Consider the following 14,711-nt stretch of genomic DNA (forward strand, 5'->3'; position numbering starts at 1 on the left):
ACAATAGGTTCCCTCCTACCGGAGGAACCCTAATAATAATAAAACTAATAAATAATAAATACCACTAAGCTACCAGTCTGCATTGGTTATCATGCCAAACTGTGAACTATTGATGTCTAACAAAAAACAAAATAGGCTAATTTGCCCACCCAGATGATACCCTGGTTGAATTTCGGGGTCTATTTTGTGGTATGGGGGTGACAGCCTGCATACACTGTTTGTATGCTCTGTTATTTGATACGACAGATACTATATGTTCCAAATTTCCTTCAGGTTAGAAAAGTCTGGTCTCTTACAACTGGTAATTCCAACTTCAAAATGTGATTGGCTGACATCCATAGTAAACTGAATGTATTGTAAGTAAAACCTCTTTACACTTCTTTCAGGTTATCCCTCTGAAAGGTTGGGTAAAGGCAAGGTTTGTGTTTGAGGAACACTTTTTGTCATATTTGCCTAAATAAACTAGTAGTTTTCTGGGAGTGGCTTTGAAGGTAGAGGGTGGGTTATTTTGGTTTAAATTGTGTCAAACAGAAGCTAAATTAGCTAGTTCGCAAAACTTGTCTAACCCAGCTTTAAACATGAGTGCGCTAGATCCGCCTCCCTTACCTGTGGGATGGCCCCATAGTCTTTTTTGTTACACCTCCCCATAGTCTTTTTTGTTACACCTCCCCATGTGTTTTATGTAAGAGAGAATGTTAGTGGCCACTGTCTGAGCGTTAAAAAGTTATTTTATTGTATGATACCATTATTTAACAATGTACTTTCAACCAACATTGTCAGAAGTGTCACTCATGAACCAAGAGGTTTTCTATAACTGTACGTGCCTCAAACAAAACAAAAGTAAGCTGTATTGTTTCAGTGGAACCTTAACTTATTTTCAACCAGTACTATTTGCATTGAGCTCTATCACAAAGGTTTATTCTTGAAGAATTAGAAATCGATGCCCCTGTTCCGATGTTGTTTAGGAGCTTGAGATGGCCCTCTTTTGCCTTTGGACGAAGGTCCTGCTTCATTCTAAAAAATAAAATATTAAGAAATCAAACAAAATACAGCTTTAAACATGAGTGCGCTAGATCCGCCTCCCTTACCTGTGGGATGGCCCCATAGTCTTTTTTGTTACACCTCCCCATAGTGTTTTTTGTTACACCTCCCCATGTGTTTTATGTAAGAGAGAATGTTAGTGGCCACTGTCTGAGCGTTAAAAAGTTATTTTATTGTATGATACCATTATTTAACAATGTACTTTCAACCAACATTGTCAGAAGTGTCACTCATGAACCAAGAGGTTTTCTATAACTGTACGTGCCTCAAACAAAACAAAAGTAAGCTGTATTGTTTCAGTGGAACCTTAACTTATTTTCAACCAGTACTATTTGCATTGAGCTCTATCACAAAGGTTTATTCTTGAAGAATTAGAAATCGATGCCCCTGTTCCGATGTTGTTTAGGAGCTTGAGATGGCCCTCTTTTGCCTTTGGACGAAGGTCCTGCTTCATTCTAAAAAATAAAATATTAAGAAATCAAACAAAATACAGCTTTAAACATGAGTGCGCTAGATCCGCCTCCCTTACCTGTGGGATGGCCCCATAGTCTTTTTTGTTACACCTCCCCATAGTGTTTTTTGTTACACCTCCCCATGTGTTTTATGTAAGAGAGAATGTTAGTGGCCACTGTCTGAGCGTTAAAAAGTTATTTTATTGTATGATACCATTATTTAACAATGTACTTTCAACCAACATTGTCAGAAGTGTCACTCATGAACCAAGAGGTTTTCTATAACTGTACGTGCCTCAAACAAAACAAAAGTAAGCTGTATTGTTTCAGTGGAACCTTAACTTATTTTCAACCAGTACTATTTGCATTGAGCTCTATCACAAAGGTTTATTCTTGAAGAATTAGAAATCGATGCCCCTGTTCCGATGTTGTTTAGGAGCTTGAGATGGCCCTCTTTTGCCTTTGGACGAAGGTCCTGCTTCATTCTAAAAAATAAAATATTAAGAAATCAAACAAAATACAGCCTGCAACCAAAATGAAACCTACATGACCATAAAAATGTGATTGGGCTCAAAATCAATTAATCAAGTTCAAGTTCAAGTCTTTTATTTGTCAGGTACACAGAACAATACAAGGTCAGACTTAATTAATTATTATTAATTAATTATATTAACTTAATCACTTTCTCTTTCTAGAAAATCTTTTAACACCTACCATTTAATCTGTAAAATGTTGAACACCTAGCATTTAAATTCTAAGAAAAGTTTAACACCTACCCTTTTTTTGCTGATATGCCTGCACCACTCTGGTGCAATGACAATGGGGTGTGGGTAAGTCTCGTTGAGGGACACATGTGCAGCTAACAGGACGTCACTGCTGAGGACCCAGAGTGTGTGGACGTCTCCGTTCTTGATACCTTGAAGCTCTGGAACCCACAGTCTCACATAATCTCCCTAAGGATACAGACACACATTATTGGGTGTGTACATGCCTTCGTCGAGCACGACCATTGTTCTCTCACATATATATTATTGGGTGTGCTCACACCTTTGGCGAACACAACCATTGTTCTGTCACATATGTATTTATTTATTTGTTATTGTTCCTTTTCCCACCCCTAAGGATCTGTCAATATTTGGACTACATAGACAACGTAGGTGTCATAAGTTTCGTATTGGTAGCGTGGTTGAGTTGCTTGTATTTATTGTGTATTGTTATCTATTTACGTTCCCTTGCACGGTTTAGGCTGAACTTGAGTTTCTGTGGCAAAAAAGTGCTTTGTGGCAAAAAAGTGGTTTGTGTCAACAAAGGGTACTCAGTGGTGCCAACGTCACAGCGTCAGAACATGTTAGCAACGAGGCATGGATACAACATGCATAGATGTGCTGTTGCACAGCGAGTATTGTGCCGTAGTGTACTAGCAGCATCATATTTAAGCAAATCAAGACTTGCATGTCCAGTAAGTAATGTCAAATTAAATAATGTTTTTAAGCTTCAGCGTCAGCGACAGCATCGCTGTCTTCAATGGCCCCAGCCTAAACTTTAGGTCAAAAGAAAGTTTCTCATTTCCGGCACATTCAGGACATTCCCCCGAGGCAAGTAGGGTGAAGTGCCTTGCCCAAGGACACAACGTCATTTTGCACAGCCGGGAATCAAACCAGCGATCTTCGGATTACTAGCCCGATTCCCTAACAACTAAATTAATGTCAAACTTGTTTTTGTTTTTGGGGGCTTATTTTCAGTTAGCAGACGGTACTGTCTGAATCACGATTCCATCTGAAATAATGACAACGTTGTTACATTAGCTTGTTTCAAAGGGGGTACGCTTGTTTCAAAGGGAGTTCTTAATGAATTATGCAATATGAGTAGGCTAAATGCTTGAAAATATCACTAGAAGGGAAAAACGTAAGGGGACGGACCCACCTGCAACCGACGCAAGCGAGCACACCCTACAATTTCCCAAAAAATTGTACCCTCTCTAGTTTGGTGTGCTTTGCCTTCGACAAGGGCACAACCTTTGTTCTCTCACATCTTTTTATTATTTTTGCCCCCCTAAGGATCCGTCAATATTTGGACAACTTAGAAAACGTTGGTGTCATAGGTTTTGTCTTGGTAGCGATTAAGTTGCACATATTTTTATTTAAGTTCCGTTGCATGGGCTAAGTTTAAATTATGTTTTTGTGGCAAAAAGTGAAGCTAATGGTGGCTAACCTGCTAGCCAGTCACTGACGTGACGTTATACGTCACAAAAACACGCGTGACTACCTCTAGCCGAACAGCTCGTTAGCTTCTGGGAGATAACTAGCTAGGCTAACTATAGCTTTACAGCAAGGCAGCTGCAGCAACACCACAAGCAAAGACGCCATGGTGATAACTATTTACTCATTTTACTTTGTGATATGAAACACAATTGTGAAGTGTAATGTACAATATAAGCTGATATAAGGAAGTACATCTACTTTCGGAAACAGTAGTCCACTATTTCACGGAAGCATTAGCATCATGACATTAGCAACACATACTATGATGCATCTCTTTTCCTCACAAATACATTTTCATTGTACAAGCAGTGCTGGGTAACGTTACTTTTTAAAGTGACTAATTACAGTTACTAGTTACATTCCTTGTAAAGTAACTAGTTACGTTACTTAGTTACTTTTGCATTACATTAGGAATAGTATTTTATTTCTAAGACAATTCACCTTGGTCACTCTTATGCCCAGAAGGCACATTTAATGGGTTGACCTCAGCAATAGTACATACTGTACTGAATATTCAGTGTCACTCGCATATAACATGATCAATCCTCATTATACAGCAAGACGGATCAAGGTAATAATCCACTATAATTAAAAGCAATATTTGCATGAAGTTCTTCAATCAAGAAACTCTTTAATCAATAAATAATGTTTTAAAATGTCAGGCAGAAGTCTAGTAGTTAGCTAACTCTACAAGGACTAGGTTTGAATCTGGAGCAAAACGAAGCTAAGCTAGGTGTATGGTAGCAAAATGGTGTTCACTTATGTACTGAACCAGACTATTTTACTTACTGTAATATAATCCTAAACCGAAACCACTGAACGATACAGCAACACATCACACAAGCTTGAGTTCAATACATTATTTAATGTGACATTACGTAGGCCTGTACATGCAAGTCTTAACCTTAGCCTCCACTTAGCCTCCACTTTCCTAGACTTTTAGGTACATGCCGAGTGCTCTCGACCAAAAAACTAAATTAAGTAACGCGTTACTTGTTTGAACAAGGAACTAGTAACAAATTCATTCAATTAAATAAGTAACACGTTGAGTTACTCGTTACCTAACAAAAGTAGTTTGACTACTGTAGGGCGTTACATTGTAACGCGTTACACCCAACACTGATTACAAGTAAACAATTTGTTGGTGAAATTGTCATTACCTGTGGTTTCAAACCAGTGTAGCTCACTGCAACGCTGTAGCCTATGCAAGACACACTATTAGCTAACAAAAACATCTCCACAGCTGTTTAGGAAGTCAAACGGCGACAGAACATGTTCGGCACTCCCTTTACAAAAATCAAAAGTCTTTCAGTAGGTGAAACTATCTGACTACTAACCTGAACTTCATTGCCACAGCCTAAACTTTGTCAATCTGTCATGAAAACAAAGTTAAGGTCAGCTTCAACCGTACAACGGAACGTTAAATTCAACCAACGCAATCGCTACCAAGACGAACACAGCAGTTGTCTCGTACTGTAGCAGTACAATTTAACGGGTCAGCTTCTCCACACAGGGTACATCACATTTTGCGTTGTTACTGACAATGATTGCTACCAGTGAGCTTTTTATGAATGAGCGATTTTCCACTAAATAAATGTCAAACTTATTTACGTTTTTGGGGGCATATTTTCAGTTAGCAGATGGTACTGTTTGAATCCTGATTCCATCTGAGATATACTGAACTGCCGGTAACGTCATTGTTGGAATAATCTCAAAGAGGGTTCTTTATGAGTGCAATATGAGTAGGCTAAATGCCTGAAAATATCACAAGAAGGGAAACATTTAAAAGGATGTTTTAGTCATAGAGATTAGGTAAATGTTTACACTGGTCTGCCATATGTATTCGTTTTGATTCAACTATGAGGCTGCTGATCAAAGATATATACTACTGATCACCATTCCCTCTTGCAGGGGAAATGAGAAGACAACTATTTAATTCTACATTTAATCTTAGTATTTTGAGTTGTAAATGAGCAGCAAAAAAAAAAAAGCTTTTAAATCTATGTAAACTTTATAAATAATACGTATGCATTTTTATATTAAATATACTGAAATATCAGTTGTACAACTGTCATCAAAAAACGGACCCCGCAGCAACCGAATCAAGCAACCACACACTACAATTTCCCCAGAAATTGTATCCTCTCTGGTTTTAGCTATTATCTGACAAAAGTATAATTATAAGAAATATATAATAACTTAGTGCTATACTGTCAATGTGATCTTTAGAATGGAAAAAGGCCAGAATTAAACGTACATTTGTAATGTGTTGGGCTGGAGCTATGATGATTGATATGGTTTACATTTTTTTTCACTTTAGCTGTGTATCAGATGATTGGGAGGAAGGATTGTTTTCCTCAAGAAAGCCTGCTCTACATTTCCCTTTTATCCTATACCCAGTCCTAGCTGAAAATAAACATCCCTTTGTCATCCCACCACCGTACTCTGGAAAAGGAATGGTGTTCTTCTTGTCAGGTATACTGTACCTTACTGATACTTACAGTATGACATGCTTAATTTATGTGTAGTATAATGTGTATTGTATTGGTAGATACATTGCAGAGTAATGTCTGGATACCAACAAACATACATAAGGGTCATAATCAAGGCCTTGTTTAATCATGTTGAATTTCCTGTTCTCTCGTGGATCATTTCCTATCCCAGCACTGTACAGCCAGTTGCCATAGTTGCTACACATGTCATGGTCCACCTAAAAAATAAAATTCAAAAAGTATGTCAGAGAAACTCATCTTGACCACTACATTAAGTCCACTGTGGTGGTTGTACAATACACCATAAACAGAAACGTGATATTTACTACATCTGGATAAAATACACCCCAAGATTCCTTTGAATTGAGGTATTTGACCCTTGTCTGACACTTACCAAGAGATATTCAAACCACTCAGCCCCCATCCTCCAGTCCAGACCCAGGTCTTTAGTGAGGAAGCTGGCTACGTTCTGGCGTCCTCTATTGGACATGAACCCTGTCATGGCAAGCTCCCTCATGTTGGCATCCACAAAAGGCACACCTGTGCAGCCCTCTGTGGTGTCAAATAATACAATTTCTCATTCATAAAGAAACAGTAGAGTGGTAACACTACTTTACCATATATCCACAATAAATGTACATATTTTAAACATACTTGGTCATAAAAACATTATTTTCTGTTAATTGTCTTGAGTCTAAATGTTGACCTCATAATGAGCAAATATTTGAGTGAAAGCTACAACCTTTCCATGCATTGAACAACTTCATGTCCTTCTTCCAAGGAGCAGACTTTTCTTGAAGACCTGGACATATAAATTATGAAGTTATAAATCACACATTCATATTCACTTGAAGAAAAAAAAAAAAAAAAAGATTTCTTGCCTTTAACATCAAACAGTTTGCATCCATATTTGGCTCCTACAAACTTGAAATAGTCTCTCCAGAGCAGTTCAAAGATCACCCTGAGTTAAAAAATGGTCAAAGATATCATTGCATATAACCATGTGTGGCATCAATTATTTAATTAATTATTGAAAAACACCATTCATTCATCATTCACAATTCAGAAACACCATTATGGAACCATGTCTGTCATTGACGTCTGTACTGTGCATGCTGTGTTATTTATCATTGAATGTATGGTGATATGTTTTAACCATCCTGTGAATTTCCACATTTATGGACAATAAAGTTTAATTGAAAAGTGTTGAAATATACTTAATACAATTTAATATAATTTGTTTGTCTTTAAAAGGTTATAATATTATCAAAAAGAGGGTTGATTTTTAGAATGGGCAGCACGTTTCCACAATTATCTCGAGAACCGGGCACTCTGCAAAGTTCCTATTTTGCAGGTATCGTTTTTATAATCCAACGGAGTGCAGCTCCGCGATTGACGTTGTTTGGGTAAGCATTTTGACATTTCCTAAAACTAATTCCCTGACAGTTTAGCTCGCTTTGCTCTCAACTCTCGGCCATGTTGAGTTCACTCAGTTGACTGCACTAAGTTAGCTCTCACAAGCCAAAACAATATGGATATAGCGAGCCAAAAACAGGCACAGGAATAATATTATTTGTCAGTGCAATACAGAAAATCCAATAATATTTTACAGATGAAATACTGGCTAGCTGACTAAGAAAAACACAATATTTAAAGTGGATGGGTTATTTCAGTAGGTATAGCTGGAAGGTTATAAGCTACAATTAGTTTGCAGTGCTGACTGCCAGCATAACATTGAATCAGCTGCTTAAAAGGGTTTATTTATGGTTGAAATGCTGGCTAGCTAACAGAATGACAATATAAAGTGGAATATAAAGCCTCCTTGGTCGGTTTCTTCAGTCATGGATATAGCAATCCACAAACAAGCATACAACAAGAACAATGTTTGTACGAATTTAGTCTCCTCGGACAGTTGTCGTGTCTTATTTATGAGAATGTGAAACAGAAAATACAAAATACAAGACTAATTTACAACATTGCATAGCAGAAAGGATAAAATACAGATGTTGATTTAAAAACAGCAAATACCCCTGAGGCTACATAATCATTTGCATGAATGTACCAGAGCATTGGTAATTTGTTTAAAATAATGAGAAATTGCTTTTATGATGTGCATAAAATAGATAATGTGGAGGTTGAACAAGTACTTCAGAGATGACAGAGAATTTCAATTGTGATCTGAGAAATATAGGTACCAAAGCCACTGAGAAGAACCAGCTCCATCACAGCCACTGCACTATCTATAATTAAAGAAAGATTTTTGACTTTGATAACTCAGGCGTGGCTCAGCCCATGGCTCTCCCGAGGTAAACCCACCAGTGTACTGAAATCCTCAAATTATACTCTGCTAGTTTGGAATTTGGGTGAACTCACCAGTATGTACTCTGATTGTTGGTCCGCTCAATCTCATATTTTTTTATTTGTTCGTAAATGTATCTGGAGGAAATGCAGCCAAGAGCCAGCCTGTAGAAATAAGCAACACAGTTAGTTACCAATCTGTTCATAGGTAATTCACACAGTTACCAAATTGACTCAGGTCAAATGGTTACTCTGCTTTGTTTTGCAAATTAGTTCTAAATTCACATTTCAATAAATTAAGGTTAAGTATGAATGGAATGCTTAGGTTAATTAATGCTTTCTGTGTCCTATGGCTTTTCTGGTAGTATAGGCCCATTTAGGCAGGTACAGTGCCTTGCGAAAGTATTGGCCCCCCTTGAACTTGTTGACCTTTTGCCACATTTCAGGCTTCAAACATAAAGATATAATGTATTTATTTTTTGTGACACAATCATGAAGTGGAACGAAATGTATTGGATATTTCAAACTTTTTTAACAAATCAAAAACTGAAAAATTGTTAAATCTTTATGTTTGAAGCCTGAAATGTGGCAAAAGGTCAAAAAGTTCAAGGGGGGCCAATACTTTCGCAAGGCACTGTAAGTATATAAGGCCTCTTGTTAATCCCATATTTTCCAATAACCTTTAATGTGTTTTGTAATGTAAAGGCATTCGCAATTAAATAACAGTAAGCGAAGTAAATAAAATACAATTAGTTATTTAGAAGTGAATTTGCTTTTACAACCATACAGCATTTTGCAATACATTTGACAACTGTGCTTGTCACCTTGTCACAGGCAGACTTAATGAGGGCCCTACACTGTTCAGTGAGGGTGGTTTGACGCATTCTACTTGAACTCCCCTCGCTGACCAACGCATGCTTCGCGTTGAGGTGGCATAGGTTACTTTAGGCTGGTATTGCTTTGGTGAAACGATAACATTCAGTCATTTAGCATTCAGTCATTTAGCAGACGCTCTTATCCAGAGCGACAACGTCTTCCCGCAGAGTGTGCACATCACTTTGGTTTTATTGGATGTTCCGTCTTAGTTTTTTTGGAACACAAACGTCTCATCCAGAAGTTGCAGATTAGGTGGAATTATGGGTAAATTACGTTAAATGCGTTAAACAAAATTATTATATGGCAACGACGGTACGAGCTTTCTGATTGGCTAATGGGTAGTCATGCCAGACGCGTATTGCCATCCTCAGCGGTCAATACGGCTCCGTATTGCCCTCTGACGCCATCTTCAAAATGAGCGACGAGTCAGCTGCTGAGTTTTACTATCCAGATGATGCTGAAAAGACTTGTCATCGAAAGTGAGGATGAAGACTAGACTCTTTTAATCACTTGTCGTTATTTTGTGTTGAAATTAAAGCCATTTTAGCAGAACCATGTTGTCCGCTTTCTATCAAAAGTAATGAGTTGCTAGGCAACACATGAAACACAGCGTGAGAAGACTTGAGAGCTAGCTAGCTACAATTAGCCTAGAGGTACCATTTATTTTCGTTTACAAAATGAAAATAAGCTAAAAATGCCATATAATAAAGTACTTACTAACCTCGACCGTTCGGTCATGCCGGGAAATATCAAACCTCGGCTTTGCCGTAACCAGCCTCAGTTTGATATTTCCCGGCATGAACTCACTCTCGGTTAGTAAGTAGTTAATAACAAATTAATCCTGTAATTTAATCATAACGCGTTATTTTTCACAGCCCTAGTTTGTACCCCCCCCTCTTCCCATCTGTGAAGTGAATATTGTTGCCTCCTGGTATGAAATGCGCTGTATAAATAAAGATTGATTGATTAGTTGGTTACACTCACCAAGGACTAAACTTGGTGGAATAGTCCACACCAATCAATCCATTTCGAGTTTCCTTGTAGGTGGCTACAGCATCCTAAAACAAGAGATCAACATTTATGAACCAAAAACTATGCAGACCACCGTGAAGCCAACTACATTTCTCCAAGGAGTATTATGGAATAATTTGAAACTGCTTCTTTGCAGAGAGAATATTACTGTATCCCAGAAATAATGCTTTAGTCGGGCTAAGGCCTTGGTTTCCCCCCCTGTGCATGGAAAGGCAGAACGGGGGTCAGCTACAGGCTCTGTAAACAATAGAAATAAGAAATGTGCAAGCTTCATATACACAGATAAAAACTATTTTAATAAACTTTCCTTGAGACACAAATAATACCAAATGATCACTGTTTCATTGTATGGGGGAGTGTATTTAAAATTATCTGTATAAACAAGTAACATCCTGATACAATGTGTTAAACTCTCACCGGTTTGCTTCAGATCCTCAGGACTAGGGATAGGTCCTTCCTCTAGGCCAGATGGGACAGGCTGCAGCTGGTCTGGGATTGAAAGCACTGGTCTCACCCTGACCTGGGTCTCTACTGCCTTCCTGAACTGTGTGTACACATCAGGTAGCCTAAAAGAAACAGAAAGCAAGATGGCATACAGAATCAAAATTGTAGGGCTGAATCAGAAGAGACCTAGGGCCTCATTTATAAACGTGCGTAAGCACATACGCAAATATTTTACATACAAGTAATAATTTATGAAAACAGAACATGGTGAGACCAGGCACAGCTCTAGACCATGCCTATGCACATTCTGATGATGTTTGTGAATTAATGGCACCATCTGGCCAGATGTAAAAAAACAAAAACGAATACATTTCTTCAGAGCACACATGCACCTTGCATTACTGCATCGATTTTTCTTCAAATTCTGACCACACAATTTAATTAATTTGAAGTTCTCTAAACACTATTTTAGCACATCCACCATTGAAGGTCACATGACATGAAAACTTCACTTTAGGAGGTTATTTAACATTAATATGACTTCCCCTAGACTGCCTTTGGTCCCCCAGTGGCTAGAATTTTCGATAGGTGTAAACCAAGCCCTGGGTGTTCTTCTCCGCCTTTTAGAAAATGAAGGCTCAAACGCTCTGTTTGTAAATCTGCTCCTTGTGACGTCACAAGGAGCCTCTGTACAACCAGTAGACTATCTTAATTTTATTTTCGCTGGAAATGCGCCGACACAACCTCTCAAAGTTTTGCGTGTCTGCGCCAAACATTTCAGCCACCACTGTTTCCTTAACGTGAGCCAATACAAAGTTGGCCTTGGTGACCGTCTGAAATTTAATTCTGGATCAGTAGGCTACTCCTTGGTCCAGCTACAAACCTCGGACAAGTAAGTCAACTAACGCTATATCATTTTGTTGCTTACTATATGGTTACTTAGCTTGCTAACCTTAGAATCTGGCTGTAAAATTTGCTTTGCAGCTATCAGCTGAGGTACTGTCGCTAATGTAAAGGTAGATAGCATCAAGTATGTGTGTGAATACACATTCTGTAACGCAGTGTTGTACGCTTCGTTGTTATGTGGATAACGTTCTGCTGTTGGTGTTATGTCGCGAGCGATATCCGTCTTTCCCCACATTGAAATGAATGAGTGTGCAGCTCTGCAAACCAGGGTTATCAGATGAGAATGGGAAAATTCGAGGCATCTTACAGCAATTAGAGGCATCTTACAGCAGTTCGGTAAAGTTGGCATGACATTCACAGATTCAAACTTCCGGGATCAATTACGCTATAGAGAAATTTTATTGAATCACAAATAACACATATTTCGTACTGTAGTAAGGTAAACAACGAGCTACAAAGTTATTTTCAGCAAAACGAGCCGTTCGGAAACCTGAAGAAATAACATTGGTGTCTACGAGCAGCCGGCAGTAAGACAAGCGCTTAGGGGCCGTCTACAAACTACAACAGAAAAAAGAGATACAACAAAAATATGTATTAATTTAATGTTTAAACAAGGTAGTATTTCCAAACGTACCTCAATTATAACTTGCCTCCTGCTGGTTGTACTACAGCACTTTTCAAAAATAAGCATAATCCCAATTTTGGGGAATATTTTTTGCCAAAAACGTTTAATAGTTTTATCATTAAATACAGCTGTGTCTTTAAACTTTCTTCACACATAAATTGTATTATGGTGGTTGTACTACAGCACTTACTTTTCAAAAATAAGCATAATCCTAAATTTGGGGAATATATATTCCCAAAAAGTTTGTGAAAGAGTGCGACCGAGCGGTCGTTTCGGTCAGAGATGAAAAAGGCACGCAAGCACCGCAGGACTTTTATAAACTAAATAGGCTTTCACTGTGCATAACAATTCCTCTCATAGCACGTGCTCCTGCCGACCAGCCCCCTCACTGAGCTGTGCGGCACACCTTTATTCACCTGGGTGATACCATCCGACGTGCGTCACGATCAATTAACACGCAATCAATCAATTAACAATCAATCCTCGTACACTCGAGAAAGGTAGTCTGCCACAATGTTGTCTGAACCCGCCTGTTACGTCCCCTGTTGTGTACTGTTCTGTGGTTCTGTACGTTGTCTCTTTTTGTGCCCTCCCCGCTCCCTCCTCCTTTCAGGCGCGTGCTGATTGGCCGGTCCCGTACCCCGCTATCATCCAGCGTTGCATCCTCTCCCCGCCCTAGGCCGCTTACATCTGGGGAGGGTTTGTAACACCGCCCTATACTTCACCGTGAACCTAAATGGCTGTAATGACAAATACCATCTAGTCACTCTGGAGTTAGTGTCCTTCATTTTGCATTGACTATATATGGTTAAAAATGGGCGTGTTGAGGCCGGGGTACAATGCTGATTCACGTACGCACACTTGTGGGTAATCTGTGATTTATAAAGGGAACATTGCGTACAGGTGTGCGTACGCACGGTTTTATAAATCTGAATTTTTGTGTGCGTACGCCATTTTAGGCTTTTGGGCGTACGTACACTTTTAGTAAGAATCCTACGCACAGTTTTTATAGATGAGACCCCAGGGCTTGTCATTGTTGAAGTTCACCCTAGTGCGTGTTGGAATACCCACCCAGGAGGCAGTAACATGCAGGCGATTTTCCTGTCTTTTAACGGCGCCGTTATTAACACTAATGGGCGCTGATTGCCCGACGAGGATCTGGTAAATACCATGCAAAATGCGGAAATACACCGTCCGCTATTTGCGGTTGGGCAAAGGCGCAGATTAAGCTGCGGTCGCAATGTTAGTAAATGAGGCCTTCAGTAAGATAATTGACGCGAACTCGCGTGGCGAGTACAAAGGTCTCCATTTAATAAAACAATATTCCAGATCAGGAGAACAGTGCTGCAGAATCATTATCACATCTCCACACCAGCCACTGTTGGTGTAAAAACAAATACCACCGGCTTTCGATTTGCTGTAAAGCATTGTATCGCAGAATCCGGGATCATTTCACTCAGCCATGTCTCTGTGAAGCACGAAACGGAAGATGAATGAAAGTCTCAGTTTGTTGCACAGGGAACGTACGTTGGAGGAAAAAGCTTGGAAGCACTGTTTGGATAGTTTACCCCTTCTGCGGGATTTCGCTGCTTGAGCAAAGCCTAGCGGGCTTTGACTAGAATGGACACTAATTCTGCCGCTGGGAGCAGAAAAGTGGGAAATAAATCCACAGTTGTTTCCCTGATGTTTAGAAGTTTGTCTCTTGGCAGAACACTGAATTACAGTTTTTCTCGATTCCCCCCCCCCCCCCCCAAAAAAAAAGTTTGTCTGTGCCCCGACTAGTAGTTTGATCTCTATATTACCTATTTTAAGGGTTTGCGATAACGCTTTTTGATCAGTGCGGCATTTAAAGGGGCAACATCCCAGCACAAGAGGACACATACAACTAGCCAGGATAGCCGTTGATAGTGCGTTTTTATCAACTAGTGTCGCTATGTGTCCTCTCGTATTTCACGCATACTATGTCACATATAGGCCTACTAACACCATAGCAACATGTCCACAGACATGTTGGACAGTAGTGCAAAACCATTACACTTCCGACTTCTGAGTAGGTGTACAACTTGAACGCATCTCGTGTTAAATCTTATCTGAATGCGAATAAGAAAAAAAAGAATATTAATGCAGTGAAGTGATAGTTTGGTTTGCATTGTAGTGAGGTCAGCAAGACCACACAGAGCCAACATCTTGCCACACCTGAAGAGTGATTCAATCACATCAGACAAGCCTAATCAGCCCTTGTGACACCCTCAGTATGCTGATTATCCACCAAATGCCGATGCAA

General features: G+C 39.2%; 1 protein-coding gene across 1 annotated transcript in view; it reads right to left on the reverse strand.

The window, feature by feature from the left end:
- Positions 1-710: 710 nt before the first annotated feature.
- cry-dash (cryptochrome DASH) overlaps positions 711-14,711 on the reverse strand; it is a 52,025-nt gene continuing 38,024 nt past the window's right edge. Inside the window, exons 5-14 of the mRNA XM_084702523.1 lie at positions 10,870-11,018; positions 10,601-10,689; positions 10,405-10,478; positions 8,620-8,709; positions 7,128-7,207; positions 6,989-7,048; positions 6,641-6,798; positions 6,345-6,464; positions 2,270-2,446; positions 711-1,978 (exon numbers count right to left, since the gene is read on the reverse strand). Of these exons, the coding sequence (XP_084558649.1) occupies positions 1,895-1,978; positions 2,270-2,446; positions 6,345-6,464; positions 6,641-6,798; positions 6,989-7,048; positions 7,128-7,207; positions 8,620-8,709; positions 10,405-10,478; positions 10,601-10,689; positions 10,870-11,018 (1,081 nt within the window). The 3' untranslated portion in view covers positions 711-1,894. The remainder of the gene's footprint in view (positions 1,979-2,269; positions 2,447-6,344; positions 6,465-6,640; positions 6,799-6,988; positions 7,049-7,127; positions 7,208-8,619; positions 8,710-10,404; positions 10,479-10,600; positions 10,690-10,869; positions 11,019-14,711) is intronic.

The sequence above is a fragment of the Hypomesus nipponensis genome, chromosome 8 (genome assembly GCF_054491055.1).
Source record: "Hypomesus nipponensis isolate SF chromosome 8, ASM5449105v1, whole genome shotgun sequence".
NCBI lineage: Eukaryota > Metazoa > Chordata > Actinopteri > Osmeriformes > Osmeridae > Hypomesus > Hypomesus nipponensis.